At 47.0% G+C, this 25338-nt stretch overlaps 1 protein-coding gene across 1 annotated transcript in view; it reads right to left on the reverse strand.

Annotated features, from left to right (window-relative positions):
• Positions 1-25338, reverse strand: part of znf423 (zinc finger protein 423) — a 127811-nt gene that overhangs the window by 964 nt on the left and 101509 nt on the right. The window contains exons 20-21 of the mRNA XM_085357160.1: positions 18283-18414; positions 11186-11301 (exon numbers count right to left, since the gene is read on the reverse strand). Coding sequence (XP_085213286.1) covers positions 11186-11301; positions 18283-18414 — 248 coding nt within the window. The remainder of the gene's footprint in view (positions 1-11185; positions 11302-18282; positions 18415-25338) is intronic.

Consider the following 25338-nt stretch of genomic DNA (forward strand, 5'->3'; position numbering starts at 1 on the left):
ATGCACACGTAAAGGTAAGCTGGAGCGCGCACAACTCTCACTGGGGATGTTAAACACACACAGAAACATGCTTTGTGTTCTCATGAACATGAACACACACATACAAAGTCCGTCCTCCGTTCCATATCAGAGACAAACTGAACCCCTGATAATCTGGATTTGCCAGTTTTGGAATTTAGCATAACATCTAGAGCTGGGGAGTTAGTGTGTGTGTGTGTGTGTGTGTGTGTGTGTGTGTGTGTGTGTGTGTGTGTGTGTGTGTGTGTGTGTGTGTGTGTGGAGATGACTGGAAAGATCTTTTTGGAAATGAGTGCGTGTATCAGAGAAAATTCCAGTAGGATTTTTTCCTCCTCCTCATTTTCCCTGGATGTTACCGCTTTCTCCCTGTGAAATTTTCTCTCTCACACACACACACACACACACACACACACACACACACACACACACACACACACACACACACACACACACACACACACACACACACACACACACACACACACACAATTCCCAGTGAGATCTTCCCAATCAACGCCCCCACCCCCACCCTTCGCCACCACTAAAAGCAGCTTTCTCAGATTAATCGTTGTGTCTCACAGATAGGCCCCACTATGGAGAGAAAAAAAGACAAAAAAGAGGAGGGGATGGGGGGGTGAAGGGAACAGCGAGGCGAGGATGTGGATGGGGACAGAAATGTGAAGGATTATACGTGCTTTGGGGTTGATAAATACTTATTTGTCATTCTATGGCCCTTATCTTGCTGCGCATGTTTTGTTGAGCCCTTTGGTGGGTGTGTGTGTGTGTGTGTGTGTGTGTGTGTGTGTGTGTGTGTGTGTGTGTGTGTGTGAGAGAGAGAGAGAGAGAGACAGAGGCTATGTGTGTGCTGTATGACTGTGTATGTCCGTTTAAGAGTCTCTGTCACTCGGCTTTAGAGGCCAAGCTGCCCTGTCCAGAGAAAAGCAAAGGGTATTAATGCCCTACACTGGAGAGCCTTCCCCACACACACACACACACACACACATGCAGACACACATGCAGACACACACACACACACATGCAGACACACATGCAGACACACACACACACACACACACACACACACACACACACACACACACATGCAGGGTTTTACAGAAATGGATGAGCATATGAGGAATATAACAAACGGGACAGTGAAAAACAAGTGTGCGTGTGAGTGCGTGAGTGTGTGTGTGTGAGTGTGTGTGTGTGTGTGAGTGCGTGAGTGTGTGTGTGTGTGTGTGTGTGAGTGTGTGAAGGACTCTAGTGAGGAGGGAGAGCTCACTGGGAGCCACTGACCCCATTATGATAGAGAAACCCTCCTCTCCCTCTCCCTCTCCCTCTCTCTCTCTCTCCGCCCAACTACTGCGGCTCACTCTGTCGGCCTCGCTCGTCCTCTGCCTCTCTGCCAAACTGGCTGCATTTCCTCTTCCCACCAGAAGAGGTCAGGCTAACTCCTCTTTACAAGACAGAGAGGAGAATTTGGCCACTGCTCATGTGTCCAGTGTTCACTTGTTCATTTCCAAAAGGACCGTGCATATCTGGTTTTTGTCTCATATATGAGGCCGTATATGAGACATTAAAAAGGGGAGTGGAGACGAGGAAGAAAAGTAAATATGATCCGGTTGTAGGAGGATCAAAAGTAGGAACAAGGAAAGCAGAATGGAACTAAAGAGGAAAAGAGAGAGTGTTTTCCCTCAGGTTCTTTGGGTCCAACTGCTGCTGTATTGATTTGTAGATGGAGAAACGGATGAAAAGGAAGGACAGAGGACGAGGAGGGAGGAACAGAGGGAGGGAGGCTGCGGTCGCTCCCCAGAGGGCCTCACGGCGCTGCAAAGGACTGCTGGAAATAGACCAAAGGAGAGGGGCAAGGAAAGGAGGAAAGAAAAGAGAGGGAGGCATCAGGGAGGAAGGAAATGAAGAGACGGATGACAGTCTGACACGCTTCGTACGACACACTCCCCGACAACTCCTCTTCATTTACACAGTAGTCAGGGGTTTGCTATCGATTATGCAGCCCTGTAATCAATCAGTGTGTGTGTGTGTGTGTGTGTGTCACAGTGTGAGATCTGCTCTACAGCAGAGTAATTGAAATATTCCACAGAAAGAGGGTGACAGAGGAAGGTGCGAGTGGAGAGAATGAGGATGTTTGAAGTTTATTTAAGAATTTACAAAGAAACTCCACCTGTGTTATTTTCAGAATAAAAGCTTTTCAGAAAAGTGAACAGAGTTTGTCCCCTAAATTTTAGGAACGTTTTAAAGTGAAACAGCTGAACCGACATTTGTAGTCACAGTAATTTATAATATTTTAAACTGAGGAAACAAGGACGGCATAAATAAAAGCAAAAGTCTGTTGCTATGTAAAAGTTTTTAAGCTGCTTTTTTACTTTTTGGTATATTTTACTGCAAATTTCCTGAAAGGTTTGATTTAAAATGTGAATTCAGAATTTTATTTGATCTTTTAACCGAGGACATTGGAGACGTAGCAAGAACCCAGACGGGCCCAGTCGATACACAGGACTGTCAGACTGCTTAGAGAGAGCGAGGCTAAAGCCTGCAGAGCCACGGGCCCGGGGGAAATATGGCCCTGTCGCATTACCCACGCTGACACACACAAACAGGAACAGATTCATAGACTTGCACTCACGGCTAAGGCCACATGCACGTACACACACACACACACACACACACACACACACACACACACACACACACACACACCCCCACCCACCCACCAAGGAAAAAACAAAAACAAGCAGAACAGAAAACTAGAATATACACACAAGAACACACAGCCTCATGGGGAACAGATAGAGATAAGAGAAAATCTAATCCTATCTGCTGCCTACACCATTACGCACACACAAAAATGGGGGGGTGCCTTTGTGTTGAGTTATAGAGGGGGGAGGAGCGCCACCGCCGTCTCTAATATGTACGTGTATGCACAGGCGCGTGATGGTTGTTAAGCCCGGTCAGCCTGATGCAGAGAGAACAGTGGAGGAGGAGAAGCCTGCGCAGCTGCAGCGTTTCTTCGGCTGAATCAGTCCGAGGTGCAAACCTCCAGGTACGGTCGCACACTTTGCTGTTCTGTGATGATGTAACAGGTGCACTCTGAAAAGCAGGTGCCAAGTGTGTAATAGTCACAGGAAGAGGAAGCACTGCTGTTGGAACAATGCCGTGTGTCTGTGTGTGTGTCTGTGTGTGCTGCCTCCACAGATGAGTGTGTGTGTGTGTGTGTGTGTGTGCGTGTGCGTGTGTGTGTGTGTGTGTGCGCGTGCGTGCGTGCGCGGGGGTAAGTGGAAGCAGTCCACATGCTGTGTGTGTGCGTGTGTGTGTGTGTGTGTGTGTGTGTGCGTGCATGCATGCATGTGTGCGCGCGCGGGGGAAGCAGTCCACATGCTGTGTGTGTGTCTGTGTGTGCTGCCTCCACAGATGAGTGTGTGTGTGTGCGTGTGCGTGTGTGTGTGTGTGTGCGCGCGTGCGTGCGCGGGGGTAAGTGGAAGCAGTCCACATGCTGTGTGTGTGTGTGTGTCGTGTGTGTGTGCGTGCGTGCATGCATGCATGTGTGCGCGCGCGGGGGAAGCAGTCCACATGCTGTGTGTGTGTCTGTGTGTGCTGCCTCCACAGATGAGTGTGTGTGTGTGCGCGCCCCATCTCTGTTGCTGTTTTTAACACCAAATGAAAAATCACCTCAGTCGTCTTGTGCTCTTCTTCGGGTTCAGTGTATTTATAGCTCCGAGCTGACACTCCTCCAACAGCATCCGTGTCTGTGTGTCTGCGACGAGCAGATGGGCCGTCTTAGTCCTCTTCCTCTGCTCCCTGGCTCGTCTTTAGCCCCACCTGTCCAGGACAGGATGCTGCCTCGGGAGCAGATCAAAAATAAACGCACCCCCTGCCCTTAACGCCCCGCCGACATGTATTCCCTGCTCTCCTTCTGCTTTTCCATCCCTCAGTCTTATGTCTCTCTAGCTCTTCCTCCTATTGTAAAGAACACACGATTGTCAAATGATCAGAAAGACCTCCTTTACTGCCGTCTCTTTCCAAGTCACGATGACCACCCCCACTACACTGTCACCACACCCAGGGTGACTCCTCTGACCGTGTCCTGTTTGGAGGGCTCCCTCCCTTTCTTCCTCCCACGGGGACGTCCCCTCTCCTGTTGCTCCTGGCCCATGCAGCCAGGCTTGGACCGGTACGCGAAACCCAAAATACACTCACAGCATGAAGGGCACGCACAAACACAACGTCAAAGACAAACACGATTGACTCTCCACCAGATTCGCAGCAAAGGTGGCGCCTCCCTGCTGGAAGCTGTTACACAAAGTAGGAAGTGACCTCACCTCCAGCAGAAATAACCGATCATTCCCGAGCACTGCACAACACATCTGAGTCACACCATTACGGAGACAAACATGTGCTGCTTCAAGTGAACCATGGCTGTCGTCCTCACGCACACAGCGCGCTCTCAGTGCTGAGGAATGCAGCGCTCACACACGGCAAAGTTTAGTGCCAGATGACCACTGCTTAACAAAACACAGAAATATCCTCACTAACACGCACGCACACAAAATGTCAACAGACAAGCAAATAAATGGAAAGGGAGAGGTTAAATAAATGCACGCACACGATTCAGCCGATACATGCGCTCGCAATTCAGCAGAGCGTGCTGGTCGTATTACCGCACACGCCTAAACCACATGAAGCCCTGACCAAAGATTAACCGAAAAATAATGGATGAAAGGTGAGAGGAAAGGGTTGAAGCCACAGATGAAGAAATGGGGATATAAGTGAATGCAAAGCTGCAGATGAAGACGACTGAACAGAAGCTGTTAATAAATATCAGATAATCAAGAAAGTCCCATTTATCTGAGTGTTGAGGAGCAGAGAGAGAAAACGTGTGTGGCGAACAAACCAACCAAACAATAGTTTTTATGCTTCATTTTAACGACTGAATCTCCCAATTTAACCAATAAAATATGCTCCAACCCACGAGCTTCATATTTACTATGGGCTTTCTTTCTGTGCACTGTATTTAAAGTTACTCCAGCTGTGGCTTTTAGTCTAAAAATGAACCACATCTGTAAAGCTGACACATGGAAATGAAATGCGAGGACGCAGCTTCTCTGTTGTGAATATTTGCTGGTGTGTGACAGTAAACTGAACATGTTTGACTCATCAGCTGCTGCTGCTGAAGAAACGTCTGTGAATGAAATAAGTGAAAAAGCCGGGACACTCTGTAACAACTCCAAACTGCTACAATCAGCTGATGCATTCAAAACGTACTTAAAATGTTTCTGAGCCAGTTTACATGTAAAAGCAGTGAAGAGTGAACGAGAGGAGAAGACTGTGGTCAAACTATCACTGATGGCTGACGTAATAATGTCCCAGACAATCAGACTTACAGGGACCAACACATGCATGGAGGTGCAGTGTGCTTGCGAGTGCCTGTATCTGCCACAGTGTGTTTTGGCAGAGCTGCTACAGCACAACACTACAGTGCCTCTTCTGTTCTATGACACATTGCTGCTGTTTACCTGTCTCTCTCACACACACACACACACACACACACACACACACACCAAATGACAGGAACCTGGTCCAAGCTGTTAGGACCCCTCCAGGCGTTGGCTCACATAGTGTCCGTTGTATTTGTCGCTCCACTTCATGTGCATCCATTTGTTTATCGCACCACATCAAAGTGACTTCGTGGTGGTGACTACGGCCTCTGTGACTGCTGCTGCCGATGCCTTCGACTGTTTTACGATTTTACATTCGTGAAAGCATAAATGGGAACGCGTACAGGTGTGCCCTCACCCCCTCATGGACCCCCTGGCTGTAGCTCAGGTAGCAGAGCAGGTCAGCCACTCATCAGAAGGTCGGTGGTTCGATCCCAGGCTGCCTCCTGACTACATGCCAAATATCCTTGGGCAAGATACTAACCCCGTGTTTGCCTACTGGTGGTGGTCAGAGGGCCCGGTGGCGCCAGTGTCCGGCAGCCTCGCCTCTGTCAGTGCGCCCCAGGGCAGCTGTGGCTACAATGTAGCTGCCATCACCAGTGTGTGAATGTGAGTGTGAATGGGTGGATGACTGAATGTAGTGTGAAGCGCTTTGGGGTCCTTAAGGACTAGAAAAGCGCTATACAAATGCAGGCCATTTACATTTTACTATTTATCCTTCTATGTAAATGCAACATGAACAAAACGTGCTTTGCGTGTGTGTAACGGTGAAGACTGCACAAAGTTCCTACAGTGTTAACAGCCACAGACACAATTTGGATTGAATTTTTCTGACTTTCTGACTTTCCTTTTAAAATATTTCTGTTGACATATTTAAGCTGCTTCTGCTTCAACCTTTAAACTACTATAAATGAAAACGCCTTTTATTCAGAATATTGTAGCGCTCGAAGCATCAGTGATGGCTGAGATCGTATCAGCAGACGTGTTACTGTAATCAGCTGCTTCTGTCTCTCCGTGTCTCTGTCTCTCTCTCTGTCTCCGTGTTTCTGTCTCTCCGTGTCTCTGTCTCTCCGTGTCTGTCTCCGTGTTTCTGTCTCTCCGTGTCTCTGTCTCCGTGTCTCTGTCTCTCCGTGTCTCTGTCTCTCCGTGTCTCTGTCTCTCCGTGTCTCTGTCTCCGTGTTTCTGTCTCTCCGTGTCTCTGTCTCTCCGTCTCTGTCTCCGTGTTTCTGTCTCTCCGTGTCTCTGTCTCTCCGTGTCTCTGTCTCCGTGTCTGTCTCTCCGTGTCTCTGTCTCTGTGTCTCTGTCTCTGTGTCTCTGTCTCTGTGTCTCTGTCTCCGTGTTTCTGTCTCTCCGTGTCTCTGTCTCTCCGTGTCTGTCTCCGTGTCTCTGTCTCTCCGTGTCTCTGTCTCTCCGTGTCTCTGTCTCTCCGTGTCTGTCTCCGTGTCTCTGTCTCTCCGTGTCTCTGTCTCTCTGTGTCTCTGTCTCTCCGTGTCTCTGTCTCTCCGTGTCTCTGTCTCTCTGTGTCTCTGTCTCTCCGTGTCTCTCTCTGTCTCTGTCTCTCTGTGTCTCTCCATGTCTTCGTGTCTCTCTGTCTCTGTCTCTCTGTGTCTCTCCGTGTCTCTCTGTCTCTGTCTCTCTGTGTCTCTCCGTGTCTCTCTGTCTCTGTCTCTCTGTGTCTCCACCTCTCTCTTCGGTTTTGAATCACTTTTTCTTTCTGTGTCTTCTCCCTGCTGAACAACAACAAGTCTGGGGATTCAGGGACATCACTGTGTGTGTGTGTGTCTGTGTGTGTGTGTGTGTGTCTGTGCGCGTGTTTGTGTGTGTGTGTGTGTGTGTTTGTGTGTGTGTGTGTGTGTGCGCGTGTTTGTGTGTGTGTGTGTGTGTGTGTTTGCGCGCGTGTTTGTGTGTGTGCGCGCGTGTGTGTGTGTGTGTGTGCGCGTGTTTGTGTGTGTGTGTGTGTGTGTGCGCGTGTTTGTGTGTGTGTGTGTGTGTGTGTGTGTGCGCATGTCCCAGGTCCCCATTCTAATAACACAGTCTCCCAGTGAGCAGTGGGGCAGCTGAGTACGCTCCCCTGGAACGCCACAGGGATCTACGGATCAAATTCACACACATACACGCACACACACACACACACGGACACACACACGCACACACACACACACACACCCTATTGCCAGTTCAGCCACATCCACACCTTTCCATAATTCAGTCAGAGCGAGACAGTGAGGCTCTCGGATTCACACAAACACAAAGATAACATTATTCACAGACAGACTGCTAAACACAGCTCATTCCACATTGTGCTCTAATACCAGCAGCAGGCAGTGAACACGTCTCCCACCATATTCTTTGCTTTGCATTAACTACCAGGAGCACAGCTTTTTTCATAGATTTACATATTTTCTACTTTCTAGGTAGCCTCAACATGCAGCACTTGATGAGGAGCTGCACCGATGTCTTCATGCTGCTGTACTCAATAATATCATTGCACTATATATGTGTATATATGTGTATAGAAACCAACACACAAGCAAAAGGACCCCCCCCATCCATCTTTCTATTCATCTGACCAGCGATTCACCCATCCAGCAGTGTTTAAATATTTACTAGAGCTAAAGGAAATGATGTTGCAAAACAGATGAGGGGAGAAAAGTGGGTGATTTAAACAAAACGAGGGGGAGAAAGAAGCATGGAGGGCAGACGCTGCAGTCTAGCACCCCCTGGAGGCTGAAGACGAATGTGACGATCAAGATGACTATCGGGGAACGAGGGAGGGAGCCAGAGCTGAAACAGAGCTGAACGACTGTTTAGAAACATCCACAAGAGGGAAATACAGTCTTCAGGATTCATGCGACTACCGTACATAATGTACATATTTGGATGGAGATGAAATACTGGAAATAACGCAGGCTAAAACCCAGTATAAGCTACGTTTGGTAGTTTTTAAGAATGTACATCTATTAGAGGAGTGAATGTAAGTCAGCCTTTTAACACAGATACAGTGATGCTAATTAGTGAGAAAAAAAGGAGCAAAGCAGGAAAAGAAAGAAAGAAAACAGAGAATGAGAAAGTCGTCTGTGAAGTCTGGGAGTAAAGGCAGAGAGATCCAGAAGGGCCTCACTGATCAGGGCCACAGCATTTTTTATTTACACACCCACAGACACACCAAAACATCTCTTATTTACCAGCTTACGTCTGCACTATTTATGGGGCGCTGGGGAGAGGCACAGAAGAGAGGAAGAGAGGAGAGGGGCTAAAATATGCATAGGGGCTGGTTCTTCTGGGACGGCGGCGGGGAGTCAGAGCGAGGGAGGAAGACGGGAAGGGAGAACGAAAAGATTTGAGTCTGTATGTGTCAGAGACAGAAGGATGTGAGCGATGGAGGAAGCCAGAACTTTGTATGCAAAGAGAGAGACGGAGAGAGGGGCTGAAGGAGTCAGAAGGGAGAGAGGATGATGCAGCGGCGTGTCCGTGCTGCAATTACCCTTGGGGTGCAACTGTGTGTGCACGTGTGTGCACGTGTGCGCAAACAGAGAGTGACATCATATGGCCCCTCGGAGGGGCTCAAAGAGGTCAAAGCCTTTGCTAGCCGGCCAACCAGCCTTCTTCATCCATCCATACCTCATTAAAACACGCACGCATACACACAAATGACATCTATTCCACTTACTCTCTCAGTTCCACGTGCGCACGCACACAGCTAGCAGTGGCATTAACCTCCATGCTTGTAGCTCTCCATCTCCCCCAGTCAGCCTTTCTGTCTAGCCCACTTAGAGAGACCTCCCATGGGGCAGTGGAGCTGTGGCAGGTCAGGCTCGGGCTTTTCACACACACATACTCACACACACTTGGGTCAGGACCAAAGAGTAACAAGATGGATTTAGCACCAGTGCAACAGCCAAAGAGGAGGAAGGAGAAGGAGCTGGGAAAAGCTCAGCGAAGGTGATGAAGCAGACACCTTCTATGATCCATGTTGGAGCTCGATATGAGGCGAAGTGATGAGGCGAGATTAAACAGGAAACGAGTCTGAACTAAAAACGGGCTAAAATATTCATTTTAAATACGAGCATTGTAACGCGTTCTTCTTCTTCTTGTAACACCATGAAATTATGAGCAGGAAATGTTAAACACAAACATGTTCATGAGTTTAGCATGGAAGCGTCTGCCCGCGGCGCCTCCACACAACCAAACAACAATCGTGTCAATTCATCACTGTGAAGATCCTGTGACCTGGTCAGACGGCAGGAGAGAAATCATCTGGTATAAGTGTGTGTGTGTGTGTGTGTGTGTGCGCGCGTGTGTGCGCGTGTGCGTGTGCGTGTGTGTGTGTGTGTGTGTGCAGAGAACGAGGGAGGTGTGTGCGTGTGCGTGCGTGTGTGTGCGTGCGTGTGTGTGCGTGTAGAGAACGAGGGAGGTGTGTGCGTGTGTGTGCGTGCAGAGAACGAGGGAGGTGTGTGCGTGCGTGCGCGTGTGTGTGCGTGCGTGTGTGTGCGTGTGTGTGCGTGCGTGTGCGTGCAGAGAACGAGGGAGGTGTGTGCGTGTGTGTGCGTGCGTGCGCGTGTGTGTGCGTGCGTGTGTGTGCGTGCGTGTGCGTGCGTGTGCGTGCGTGTGCGTGCAGAGAACGAGGGAGGTGTGTGCGTGTGCGTGCGTGTGTGCGTGTGTGCGCGTGTGTGTGCGTGCAGAGAACGAGGGAGGTGTGTGCGGTGCCTGTGTGGACATTAACCGACAGGGTCCAGCAGTCACCCTGCTGTTAAATGGACTGGCCAGCCATATGCCCACCACCACTGGCCTTATATCATTGCCATTTTGTGTGTATGTGTGTGTGTGTATGTGTGTGTATGTGTGTGCGTGCGCAGGGTAGCTGGGCCTTGCCCAAACTCAAATAATCATGATTACAAAATGTTTTCTTTTTGTTTTTATGTGGCTGACTCTCTCAGTTATCGATGAAGCCAGCACATCAACATAATACATATGTTACTGCTTTTTTGACCGATCAAACGTTAGCTGTGTCATTCTGAGGGGACGGCCAATAAAGATGTAATATATGAAACAGAGAAACAGGAAATAGCACCAAGCAGACGTGTGATGGTGCTTCTGCAGGTTTTATGGAGACACACTGACCCACAAACAAAAATGAATTAAAACTGTAAATATTTAGTATTTTACGTGGGATTAAATCCTGTGTACGTCTCACGTACAGATCCGTCGATGTCACGATGTTTCACCGCTAACAGTAGCCATGTTTGACTTCTCAGCTGCCAAAGGCTTCAAGAAATGGACGATGACAGGAAGGTTTACATCATCACAGACCTGGCCACAGCTGGTCCAGGACCCACTCTGGGGTGACTTATATCCACTCATCTCTTTCACACACACACTCAGTGCGTCTGGACCCTAAAAACACGAAGCATGCCAGAAGCCTGCCGGGCCTCATGAGGAAAGATGGAAAAAGAGGGACAGAAGAACAGGAACTATGTGAAAGAGGAGATGTGACAGGACATACTGAAGTTAGTGGATGTTGAGGAACACTGAAAAGCGTTTGCCTTGTTTCGGATATTTGCGGATTACACCTTCTTGTACAGTTGCACAAAGTTCATTCACTACAGTGTGCTGCAGCAACGTCTGCACTATTCTAATAATTTACCTGGAGCAGTACACAGATGGGAAAATTAGGTCAATGTCAACACAGAGATAGAACGAGGGTGTCCTACCTGTAGTTCTGTCTGGAAAAAGAACTTCTGTGGACACTGGGAACAGTCGTAGATCTTGTCTTCCTGACCGTGGACAGCAAAAATGTGTTGCTGGAGCTTGTTGGCCTGCACAAACACTGAGAGAAGAAGAAACACAGAGCAGGTTACACAGTGTTTATTAGATGAGGTCCTCGTGTGTGAATCGATTCTAGAGGCTTCCTCGGTTCTGTCTGACCGGGTGGGGGACGGAGCAGTCGGCCTGCACCTGAAGGATAGAGAGCAGTCCTCTGAGGACGCCAGCGCGCACATCCTGGACAGAGACGACAGACTAGAGTGAAAGACGTTGTCCCCTAATCATGGGATTTTTGGGGAGCCGTTTTGTGTAAGTGCTGACCTGACTGTCATGTATTTGGCTCCATCTGTTTTGCTTCTATTAAGGACATCAAGGACACCCCAGCCTCTCGCTGATGCCGAAGACACTCGCTGAGTTTGGCTGACGGTATAAAAAAGAGTCAGTGGAAGGATAAACTTCAAAGCTGTTGTAATATGTGCTCGTCTCTCTTCAGGTTGTTACATAATAAATGTACATGCTGCCCATCACCTGAGGCAGTTACTTCTGCACGACAGTAAACCTTGTTTGTTCGTGTTTTTCACGATGTTCACATCTGGGCTTGTGTGGAATTTCATGCTGCCTTGACTGATGAGAGCTTTGGATGAGAAAGGACCCACAGGTGGTCTCATACAAAGGCTTCCCACCAGCCATGATGCATCTCAAGTAGGGCTGGGCCATATCATACCATTCACGGTAATACCGGTGTAATTTTGGCAACGATAGAAAAATGAAATATCGCGATAGAATATGGGTAAAACGCGCATGCGCAGTGCCTTTGTTTTCATACGCACATGTCGGAAAAAGCATGGCGGCGAAAGCAAATCGTTGAATGAAACAGATGAACCTGAACTGGTTTGTAAAAATGCTGCAGCTTCACTGGTGTGGAACTGGTTTGGCTTTCGTCCGTCAGATACACAACAAAGCACTATTTTTGGTAGAGCATGCTAGCGGGCCGTCGTTATTACCGTGTTGTTTGGAAAATACGGCACACTTAAAATCAATCCTTTGATTTTTCTGAAAGTCGACAGAGCCCCTTATAACCCCGTGTGCCTTATGTATGAACTCTGGTCGTGTTTACTGACCTGGAAACGATTTTATGTGCACGGCGCTGGAAAATCTGTCAGATGTTTCAGTGCGACTTTGCTGAGCTACGAAGCCGCACCGCTTGATGGATTTTCGGAGCATTACGGCTATCGTAGGCGGAGCCTCGCGGAGTGATACGTACTGTGCTTCAACATAATGTTACCGTACTGTGTGTGTTTAACCTCTTTTTAAGTGTTGTGGATGTTATACATGGTTATGCTGAGGATGTGTCGGCCAGTTTCCACTGGAAACGCCTTTTGGTTAAACTGTCAGCGAGGAGTTTGCATTTGCACTAATAAAGTTGTGGAGTTGTAAAGTATTTTTTAATTATATCGTCAGTTATATCGTAACTTTAAAATGCACATAAAAAACAGCTGCTTGTTTAAGTGAAAATACATTGATGGGGTTTTTTTTGCACTAATAAAGTTGTGGAGTCGTAAAGTATTTTGTCTCGTGTCAATTATATCGTCAGTTATATCGTTATCACAAATTTTCAAATGTATATGGTTAGGGTTGCCAACAGTCCCTTAAAAAACAGAATCGTCCCGTATTTCGAAACAAAAGTACACGTCCCGTATTGAGCTAATAAGGGACGCACTTTGTCCCGTAATACAGTGAGAATCAAAAGTAGTCTATAAATGTTAATGGAATTAACGCTTTGTTGGAAAACATAATTCCCAGCCCCTCTCCTGCTTTGTGACCAATGAGCTGACAGCACACTTATGACAATTCGAGTATGACAATTCAGATTACCGCTCATCTCATTGGTCGAGGAAAGGTCGCTTACGGAGAAAATACCGGAAGACAACAGGTGACCACAACAAGAAGCATGGCCAACAGGGAAACAAACGCCGACACGGCGGTGCAAGTCTCGGACGACAGTACACCTAAAGCTGGGCAGACACTGTGCGATTTTTTCAGTCGCGTTATTCAGCTCCTGCTCAAACTGCACGATTGACTCGCAGGGGTTAGAAGTTCATAGGTCACGATGCAGGTCTCACACTATACGACCCGATGCTCTGATGCGACCTGAGTGCTCACACTGTGCGTCCATAACATGAAGGTTATAACAGAAAATCTGTCGCTCGCTCTCTCTGTCTTTCACTCACACAGACACACCACCACCATCAACTTTGCTAAATTGCTAATGAAAAACATGATCAGGCAGCTGTGATTGAGCAGCAGTGTAAATCCAATTATTTTCATGGTTGTTGTGGTCGTGATAATTTTGTGAGGCCACATCGAAAAGGCTCGGATGAGCTTTCCAAAGTTCTACAAGTTGTGCCTCCATCGCTTGTGTCCAGATCACACGCTGCACAGCCGTGCTGCTCCGTCTTTTTCGCTGACATTTGTGTTTGCGCGTGCGCAGTGTGACAAACTGCGGTGACACCCTCACGACCAAGCGATTGATGATCGGGAGCTGGTCGTGAGGTGTCAATCGCTTCTCGTTACACCACATATACTACACGATGCACGACACAGTATATGTGGGGCAGGAGATGGCAGGAGTCCAGCATTATGCTGGGCTCACACTGTGCGATTTTTGGCCCATTTTGAGCCGATTTTTGAGTCGTGCGACCGTTTTGGCGATCTGCCCGATTTTGGCCTTCATCGTGCGTCGTGTAGTATACGTGGGGTAACGAGAAGCGATTAACACCTCACGACCAGCTCCCGATCATCAATCGCTTGGTCGTGAGGGTGTCACCGCAGTTTCTCACACTGCGCACGCGCAAACACAAATGTCAGTGAAAAAGACGGCGCAGCACGGCAGTGCAGCGTGTGATCTGGACACAAGTGATGGAGGCACAACTTTGGAAAGCTCATCCGAGCCTTTTCGATGTGGCCTCACAAAATTATCACGACCACAACAACCATGAAAATAGTTGGATTTACATGCTGCTCAATCACAGCTGCCTGATCATGTTTTTCATTAGCAATTTAGCAAAGTTGATGGTGGTGGTGTGTCTGTGTGAGTGAAAGACAGAGAGAGCGAGCGACAGATTTTCTGTTATAACCTTCATGTTATGGACGCACAGTGTGACTCAGGTCGCATCAGAGCATCGGGTCGTATAGTGTGAGACCTGCATCGTGACCTATGAACTTCTAACCCCTGCGAGTCAATCGTGCAGTTTGAGCAGGAGCTGAATCGCGCGACAGAAAAAAATCGCACAGTGTCTGCCCAGCTTAAGCCCAGCATTAGAGCAGCAATGTTTGTTCGCTCAGAGAAAGGGAAGAATGGGAAAAGGAAAACACCTGGCTGGAAAAAGTTAATATGGGCATGTGCAGTGAATATCAGCGCTATGTGGCCAGAAGTGTGATAATATAATTTATTTTGTGTAATAAACAACTGCAAGGATAGATGATTACAACAAATAGATGACTAATACATAAAAGTAATACATATTTTAATAATGATGATGAGTTAAGTTGCGTAATCATGGGAACAAGCGGGTTTACAAACAGGAGCAGCTGATTAGCATTAGAAAAGCTGAAATAATACCTCAACTGAAGCCAATTGTACTAAATGCACTAAATGTGCACTGTTACAAGAATATTTTTCGTTCTATTGCTTTCTATTAATTTAAGTTAAGCATGACAGGCTTCTGTTTAAGAAAGAGACCTGTTTTACTGTGTTAATGTTGTCATTTTGAGCTAAAAATAAATGGCTAAATGATCATTTGTTTCCCATATGGTCATATCACAAACAATATGCATCTACTTAAATCAACTTCAAGTCAAATGGTTAAAAATAATTTCACACACAAAAAAAGAGCTAGAAAATTCACCACAGTGGGAAGGGTGAAGACAACTGGGTCGCCCGGCCCTGGCCATGAGGTGTCCCTTATTTATTTTTCGGGGAGTTGGCAACCCTAATGGTGATAAATATTTTTGGTCATATCGCCCTGCTCTCAATCATCCAGGTGAGTAAATCCCAAAAGGTTGATCGAATTGATCTGGACGTAGCGTTTTCAGTGTCACTCGACAGGTGACCAACATGTCCTTACAAACAGCACATGTGCACAGTGATTCAGCGAGTTTCAGTCATTGTGCACATGTGCTGCTTAAAAGGAAACGTTGGTCATCTGGATGATGAAGAAACGTTTCTCCCACTGGTAACGTCCGGATGAACAGGATCATCCTTTTACGATTCCCATCAGTCAGTTAACGTATGCAACCAAACAGAAGTCCAGCTGCCTTCTAATTAACTGGTTAGGATTAACCAGTGATTACTGGGACTCAAAGATATCTCACCACTGATGACAGTGACCTGAAGGGGAAGTCCAGCTACGTGTGGGTAAGGTGTCAAATTCAGGCTGTATTACTAAACTTTACACGTCGGCCTAGTCGTGACTCAGGGCACTCAAAGTTGTCCTACATGATGATGTTTTGGGAGAGTAAGAATCAAAACTGACACTTAGCATACACTATAAATACTAGAGATGGACCGATCCGATATTACGTATCGGTATCGGTCCGATACTGACCTAAATTACTGGATCGGATATCGGAGAAAAATAAAAAATGTAATCCGATCCATTAAATATCACGAAAGCACCTCACAAAACTTGCAACACGCCGTAACTCACCTCAGAACGTTAGCACGTCGGAGCAGTATGCATCACGTGATAGAGCGGCTGTGGCATGCAGGACCAGTCGGTGGTCTGGATAGCATGTGGAGCTTCGCTAGCAACCCGGCATTTCATCTCCGACAAAGTTATCCCCGAGAGAAGTAAAGCAAGTGTGTAAGTCCATCTCTGAATGTTTGTAAAGCATTCCTGCGTTAAGCTTAACAAACGATATATGGAGCGACTGTCTCTCCCTCTCCTGCTGCTACTTCAATCATGAAACTGAACAATGATCAGCTGATCGGCTTTTCTGTCGCGAGTCCGTGTCTCTAGTTTGTTTTTGGCCCACTTTGCACCAGAAAGAGGAAACCAGCGGCTGAACAACAGCAGCACGTTTAAGCTTGATCAGCTGTTGTTAGAATGTATTTAATATTACTTTCTACTCGAGGATCTTTTTCTATGTAGCTGACGTAACTGTGCAGGGGCGGATCTAGCAAAGTTTAGCCAGGGGGGCCGATAGGGCATGAACAGGGAAAAGGGGCACAAAGACATACTTTTCTTTCTTATTCTCATTTAAAATGTCGAGCTTTTAATAAATAATTATCTTACACCCAAAGTTTTAATTTGATGTAAAATGAATAGAAGTCAATTACTGTATATAGTGACTATTAAGTCTAATATATATACCCTAGTAAGCTGTAGTACTTTTTCCTTTGGGAAGGTACCATCTGTGCAGTCTGCAATTTTGTTGAAGAAAGATGTTGAATCTATTTAATATTTCTTGAAAAATAATTGATTTCTGTGCATTTTTTTTCACACTGCATCAAATTAAGGTTGATTACGTCGATTAAGCATCATGAGGTGGAGCGTGAGGGGTGGTTCCCTATTTTTTATTTATTTATTTTTGTTGTTGCTGGGAGTTGGAACCCTATTAGTTAGGTTGCTTAATATTTACGCTAAGTACTCTTTAAAATACCAGAATAGGGAGGATGGTGTAGGTTGAAGTTTATTAGATTGATCAGTATTGCTGAACTATGAAATATTTTTTTTTGCATACAGGTATAACAGAATAGCTTTAGTGTAGTTGTTGTTTTAAACTTGAGTATGAACTTATACAAAATGCAGCAAGATATTTAAAAAACAGTTTTGTTGATTAAAAAACACTATATCGGATTCATATCGGTATCGGCAGATATCCAAATTTATGATATCGGTATCGGACATAAAAAAGTGGTATCGTGCCATCTCTAATAAATACCCCCCCAACCACAGTCAAATACATCCAAAGCCAATGAAGGTTGACTGGAAAGGACGGAACATATAAGACGGAGTAAAGCAGTAGAAGGAACGAGAGAAAACAGGAAGCGCTGTCCTCAGAGACCGTGTGCTATTTATCAATAAATTATCTCTCCTTTTTTTAACTTCCGCGCCGTCTCACACACTTTTTTCCTTCTTTCTCTTCCCTTTGTTTCAGTAAACTTTTGGTTTTCGCTGTGAGTGTGTATGTGTTGAATTATTAAGCCTCCCCACAGGAGTGGTGCCCATCTTACTAATTCATAAGCCACCAAGGAATAGAGTTAAAGTTTAAAGCGTTTGTGTGTACCTGGGGGGTAGGCACACAACACAAGACAAACTCAACAACCGAGAGAGGGAAAGAGAGCAACGGAGAGCCAGGCACAGAGAGGGAGATGGAACGAGAAGAAGCAAAAGCAAAGGTGCTGACTTAGTTTCTCCTAAAATAGGTGCTGAATGAGAGTGTGAACACCGCAGGCCTAATGTGGTCATCCAGCATTTTGTTTCTGCCCTCCAGTGTATTGCAAAGGCTGAAAGTACTCCATATTTGGAGACATTACTGTGTTCACATCTGCACACACACACTTCTGGTAGGGGCTTCTTTAGCTGCGGCGCCCTGCTGCGGGATCACTCCCACAGTTTGAAATGTTAAAACAATGAATATTGCAAAATCTGAAATGCCAAAGCCGTTCCAGCACATTTACTGAGCGCGACGCAGAGAGAGACAGCTCTGAGCCGCAGCAGGTACAGCAGCTGATAAGGATGATTCAAGTGCAGATATTAACTTTACCAGGCTGAGCACACCCCTTTGGCTTTCAGACGGTTTTATTTAGCACACAATAAAACACAAAACAGCGAGGACATTTTTCTTTTCGCCATTGCTGATGGCGAAGCATCTGTACAAGCACAGCTGTAAATCTTCACCAACACGAAGAACAACAGTCACCTGTCGTGTACGTCATCAAACTGATGACATTTAAAATCAAAGCAGACTTTGGACACAAGAGAAAAGGACTCGTCTGTGCTCTCGTCCTTGAAGGTAAATGTGTGAGTTTGCCTCTCACCTGTGAAGCAGACGGGACACTTGAAGGTACCTCCCATGCCTTCGAAGCTGTGCTCTATCAGGTGGCAAAGCAGCTTGGCAGGTGAATCAAACATCTGGTTACACAGCTTGCACTCATGATTGATGCCTTCCTCTGCAAATAGGAGACAGACACGCGTGTGGAGGCCGGATTAGACGACATAACACGGGAACACATGACATGATATCAGAATATTCATACAACATGCACGGTGGATGTTTTCTGTGTGCTCTGTCAGATATGCACACAATGGCTTTAGACTGTTTACCATTCCAGTATTTATAACAAGGAATTTATAATAAGTAATATCAGCGAAATGATGGGAGGCTGTAGTTTGAGCAGAATTGAAAGGACAATGTACGGAAAACTGAACTGAGAGACATTATCCTGCTCACGCTCCGAGAAGAACCAAAATCTTTCCCAGCTGGTAATTGCCTGTCTTCCCCATCGGGTTTGGGGATGATCTACCCCTCCTACAGCTATCCCTTGCCTCCCTCTGTCCTCATTATCTGTCCTTCCCCACTGCAGTCACTCATCCATCCCTCACTCACCCATTCCTTCCTCTGTGTCCCCCTTCGTCTCTCTTGGTCCATCACTCTCTGATTAATTGGTACGGCTTCCAATTCGCACTCCGTGCGACTTATTTTCACGTACAGTATTCGGATTTCCTGTGTAAGACTTGGTCACGCCTTACATTTTGTATCAAATTCAAATTAAGATTGATCGGTTTGTGACAGCCGCTAACGGTGCTCCATAGCTCATCACAGCAGCACTGTAGTATAGATGAGAGATAAGGAGCTCGCTGCGTAAACATAAAGAGTTCTGAACGGAGATTAAATGTAAATATCATCGAGCTTCATCACACGAGCAGACGTCATCAGCCTTCGTCCTCTCTAAGGATCATAGCAGTGTTACTGCGTCTATTTTAAGATGGCGTGAGTGACATCACAACACCCACGGTGAAAGGTGGGCGTGCACCCCTTGACGATCATGTCTCCTGCCCGTTCTCCTTATCACCATTGTACCACACAGGACAGACGCCCCAGTCGCCCACACACACACAAGCACACCAGAGGCCCGCCCTGCCCGGAGACATCAGATGGCGTCTTCTGTGGGGCAATCTGTGACCTCCTGAGGAACCGCACACACGTACACACAAACATGCGAACGCACAGAGCGCGCAATCTGTGTCTTTTCCCTCGTTTGTCACTTATCTCGTGTCCTGTAAGTGCAAACGTCCACACACACACACCGACACGGCAAAAGAGTCTGTGGAAGTTCAGCGTCAGAGCTGCAGGGGATCGCAAGGTTAATAACGTCTTCAATCACACATCCATGACACCCATACTGACTAATACACACAAACATGCACACACAGATTCCTATCTCTCTGTGCCTCAAAGGCCGACACGAGGGTGCCCTAATCCCGTCTCAATAGCCACGGGGGAGAGTGTGTGTGTGTGTGTGTGTGTGCGCCACATGGGCTTATGTGAATGAGATGGTATGCTCCGTGGACCCCAAACATCCCCGTTCCCCCGCACACACACAAACCTCAAAGGCTGCTGGGTTGTGTGGGGCGCCAGAGTGTCCGAGACACACTGAGACAGATAGAGGTTCATTATCATTTACTAGGAGATTGAACCAGCAGGAGAGAGTCACACGGAGCGAGGCGCACACAGAGAGAGAGGCGTGTGCGGCTCTACCAGCTGAATCAATCGTCACATTTTCATTATTTCCTTAAAAGGACGCCTTTATTTAACAATGCATCATTTCAGCTGTACAGAAGGTGATACGGAGGCAGAGGGCCAACGCTGTAAGTAATGCCTACGCGTCAGTGAGCTCAGCATGTGTGCGCTTGTGTGCACGTGCGCGCTTGTGTGCATGTGTATTGGGGGGCTCTGTCGAAGCCACTTTAAAGCTCGTGTCCTCAGTGGGGGCAAAGCTCTCTTCAGAAGTCGCCTCGCACTCTCCCACGCTGCCAGGATCAGAGGGAGCGGTCAAACATCAGCCACCCTCTCATGTACACAATGATGAGTCCAACATCAGCGCTGCTCCAGGTTATTGTGCAGTTGTTGCAGTTACACAAACACACATCGTTGCACAAATCAAGCAAAGTCGTTATGTTTCTGTCGAGTTGACAGGTGGGTGGGGAATTTCTTTTTAATCTAAGGCATCAACCAGGGTTGTAAAACGCATTATTCCCTCATGATGTGATCATCTTCTTTTCTGGATTTAGCCAATAACGCTCGTATTTTATCAGCCAGTAAAAAGGACTGTTTGATTCGATAAGCACAGATGACGTCAACAAAAACAGAATTACAAAAGAAACCTTTGAAGCTAATTATTGGTCAATCAAATGTAGGGAGGGTGAAAAACAGGGGCCAAAAAATACGAAACTAGAGAAAGAGAGGGCGGCAAAACGCACAAAGAGAGAGAGAACTGAGGGGAAACAGTGAGGTGCAGAGAGATAATTGGGCTGTCCGGCACAAGGGCATGGAGAGAGGCCTCCATCGCCCGTGTGTGTGTCCCATGAAAGAGTTCTCTTTTCTGACAAATACATTGTTTTGATCAGTGTGTGTGTGGGGACCACTGTCTCTGTGTGCTGTCCCCCTCTGAGACACAGTCCGTGTGTGAGTGTATGTGACCCATAGTGAGATGACAGAGTCATAGAGCATCCTGCCGCTACGCTTTGTCTCACAGAGTGCATTTGATCCACCACCGCACACACACGCACACACAGACACACAACCCTGGGAGGCCTGTGCTGGGACAGAGAACACAGGGGAGAGCGGGATGAGAGGGAGAGAGGCAGGGTGAAGGTTAGGACTCTGAGTTTGTTACCACCCAACACAAAATTAACTTTTCTCTGCTTTTTAAATGCACATCAAAGCAAATCTATGCTTTCAACGGTAAACCAGTTATTGGTGGAACATTTAATCGCACTCTTTAAATAAATGTCATGCTGCTATACTGTCATTTAGAAATGTGCGTTGTCGAACATGTATTCTGCCATGTGTCAGGAGCTCTGTCTCCTGTCTGTAATCGTACATTTATCTAACAGCATTCGATTAGCATATCAGACAGACAGAAGGACAGAAAGACAGCACAGCTACAGCGTGATCACACACGAGACAACGCTGGAACCGCGCACACAACAGCTGCTAAAGTTTCGCCTCAAAGAGGAAATATTAGCAAGCGAGCAAACAGTGTGAGTGCAGTATGTGTGGATGGGCAGAAGGCAGCAACAAGGAGGGACACAAGTCCAAACTGCAGCCACACTCATCATTACAATTCCTCCAACACAACCTCCCCACTGCTCGTGTTCTCCCTCAGTCTCATTGTGTTGTTACCCACCTCTCTCTCTCTCAGCTAATTGACGAGAGGAGAAGGACCAGGTGGCATCATACCCGTCACACACACACACACGCACGCACACACACACACACACACACACACACACACACACACACATAAATGAGCTCCTTGGTTTGTGTTGGGGGGTGACTCCTTAAGGCGCTGCCTCTCCTCTCACATGCTGCACACAGCTACGTGCATACACAAATATCTTAACCCTTTCTTAGTCTCGGCTGGGGACTCCTGTGGGTGCCCGGCCCCCACACCTTGCACCGTCCCCTCCCTCTCTCTGTGAATAGCTGCTGGGGGTCTCTGGGGTATCTACCTTCCATTACTGGCCTTCCCCATTCCTGTCAACCCCCCCATCCCCAAACTATATGAATGTGGATGTGTGTGTGAGAGCAGTAAATTGTGTGTGTGTGTTTGGTCCCTGGTGGTGTAAAGGCTGTAAACCAAGCCAGGCGACTGATGGGGAGGACGGCAAGAGAGAGGCAGCGAGATAAAGGGAAGGAAGGCTGTGGAGAGGAAAGGAGAGATGACGGGACGGACGGGGATAGAGCAACAGAGGCGTCGGGAGAAAGAAGAGAGCAGTGGACGGAAGGAGGAGGAGGAGGAGTATGCACCTCTCTGGGGGGCTCGCTCAAGGTGTGTTTCCATGGCAACCAGGGGCAGGGGGGGGCGATGCGCGGGGTGTGAGCTTGACCCATTGGTAGTGTGGGGGCTGGAGAATACACACATGCACACACACTCGTAGAAACACACAACCTGCTGCAGTGCTGGAGGGGTCCCAAGAGTGCCCCCACCTTTACTCACCCTCTCTCTCATACACACAAACACACACACAGAGGAAGAATGCTGCAGTGCTGAGGTCCCGCGAGTACACAACACCCACACACAGTCTCCCTCCCTCCCTCCTCTCATCTTCCATTTTCCCTGTTTCCATCACTCTCTCTGTGAGGTAACTGTTAATATTTTCATCATTTGTTTACTCCTCATCTGACTCTGTGGATTTTTTACATACTGCTGAATGAAGATGGGATGCTGAGCTACAACGCCCGATCTGTGCATTTAAACACATCCAGTCTGCTTTCAAACGTTTGAAGGCACCATCTCTCACAAACGCGTGATGGAGACGGTAAAAGTGCCCGGCGCAGTGTCTGCGCGCCTTTGGTAGTTGGGCTTCCTAGTCCCTGTTCATCAAAGCCAAGCTGCTCCTGAAAGGTTAAAGTTCAGACAACGAGTAGCACAAACCACCCGCCATAATGCGCGCGCACACGCACGCACACACACACACGCACACACACACACACACACACACGTGTCTGGTTTGCTATCCTCGTGGGGTCCTCCCATTGACATAATGCTTTCCCTAGCCCCTTACCCTAACCATCAAAAATGAGTGGCTAACCCTCACCCAATTGTAATCTTGACACTAAAACCACATTTGAGTGTGAAAAATGTCTTCAACCCTGTGGGGACCTGAAGGCTGGTCCCCACCAAGATAGGGAAACCGGTGTACACACACACACACAGTAGCCTGTTAGCCTAATGCAGATACATCATGATTTGGTTATTACCTTTCAGTTCTATGGACTCATTCATGGTGTCTGCAGGTGTACTGTGGGGTTGATGGTGACAGTGGGCTGTGGGCAGAAACACTCAACTCTCACCTTTTTGACAGACACATAAAGAGGAAACAAAAGAAAGGAGTGATGCTCTTTAAGTGCAACATGGGCCCAACTTTGGGCTTTTTTGGAAGTAAGGGCGCACTGGAATTTATGAACTACTCGTCTTTATACAAGAGAGAGTTTATACAAGAGAACAGGTAACAGCTCAACGCTTTACGTGAGACAAAGATGAATGAATGGTTATCCTCGTCCCTCCTTCTGCTCCTTCGCTCTGGACACGGTCAGACCCCGCAATCACCGTTTTCAGCAAAAACACTCGTTCTCACACATTAATACACAAACACAAGCAGACAGACGTATTATTGGCAGACGGGAGCAGCATATGGCGATGACCAGTTTGTGCACAAATTGAGCATATTTGTGTAGTGCAAAAGTGCATGTGTGTCTTGGAAGGAGACTGTGTGCATAATGTGCGTGTGTGTGTTTGTGTATAGCAGCTTGGATTTTCCCTATCAGATTACATAACAGTAGGAAGCTGGAGCGCTCGGTCCTGCTGAAGCCAAGAGCCTTCTCGCTAACACACACTCGCATGTGCGTAGATTTCCACAGACACGCACACAGAGCGTACGTCGCTGCCGTCTCACTGGTTGTGGGTTATTAAGGGATACAGTTACATTATGAACGCATGACTTTATTAGCGTCTGCTAAGCTGCGCTCATATGTTTTTGTAGCAATAAGAAAATGAAAGGTTTTTGTACTCGTGAAAAACGTGATTTTTTTACTGAATGAATTTTTAAAGTTGTCTGTTTCGCGTCATAAAAGGTCTCAAATATTTGAATCTTAATGCTTAAAATAAAAGTAAAGGAATGCAAAGAAGTGAGTGACACCAGCTGCACTACGAGATGCACGTCGCACTGAAGCAGCGGCTTCTTTGTTGCTCGTGAGAGGAGATGTTAAAGCAGCGCTTTGATACTGAAACCCTGCACAGAGTTACAGACACGCCAGCAGACGACGCTCAGCGTCATCTGGAGAGCACTTGACTGTAACAACAAGCAGCTGACATGTAAGTCTTTGTATTAGCATATGTAATTAGACTTTAATTAATATTCAGGAGAGGTGCACACATCATCGCTCCGGCCTTGGAATCATTGCTCAGGACTTTCACAGGAAAACAGGGAATTACCGCTTTCTCCAATAAGCACACAGAAAGCTAGTAACACACTCGCACACACACACGCACGCACACACACACGCACGCACGCACGCACCTCTTTTTAGCTCGTTAGCAGGGATGAGAGTAATGAATGCAGAGTATATTTGTGTTTAGAATCTTAATTGAAAGCTTGAAAGTGGCCAAGAGGGAATAAGCCTAATCACTGTGTGTGAATAAACCATCAACACACACACACGCACAGACACACACACACGCCTGCCACTCCCTTGGACAACATTTAAAAGTGAAGTACCTGTCATTCTCCAGTCGTCCATTCTACCCTCACTCCTCCTGCTTTTTCCACGCTCGCTCCGTTCTCCCATCTGTTTACATATGTAAAACACAACTACAGCCCCCTGGATGCACATCGTCAGTGTGTGTGTGTTAATCTGTTTGTGTTTTGATGCTAGTTAAAGCTATAGCAGACATCCACAAGGACTTATAAAGGAGTTTATTGTGGGTTAGGGCACGTCCTTAATTAATTACTGGTATTTTTATTTTTTCTGCAGGTGTTTTTTATTCAGTCGCAGCCTTTGCTGGAATATTGTGAGCGTGTGATCCACATCTCATGGAAAAGAATCCATTTACAGCACGCAGGCAAAGTGAGTGACCTGTGAGAAAGGCCGGCTGTGGGTCGGACCGCACAGCGCAGGTCTCAGGTAAATATCTGAAAGGCACGTTTAGATTAGAAAACACACACACGCACAATCATCAGTCTTCACAGGTTAAAAAGCATGTCTGTATCCAAGGCTAATCACCAAGGCAACTGTAATCAAGGCTCTGATCTAGTTGTCAAGGTGATGGAGAGAGGGTCACCCCTGACCGTCTTTTCTCTGAATGACT

This window comes from Diplotaxodon limnothrissa, linkage group LG7 (assembly GCF_057381915.1).
Source record: "Diplotaxodon limnothrissa isolate DT_005_m linkage group LG7, D_limnothrissa_male_GT1.1, whole genome shotgun sequence".
Taxonomy (NCBI): Eukaryota; Metazoa; Chordata; class Actinopteri; order Cichliformes; family Cichlidae; genus Diplotaxodon; species Diplotaxodon limnothrissa.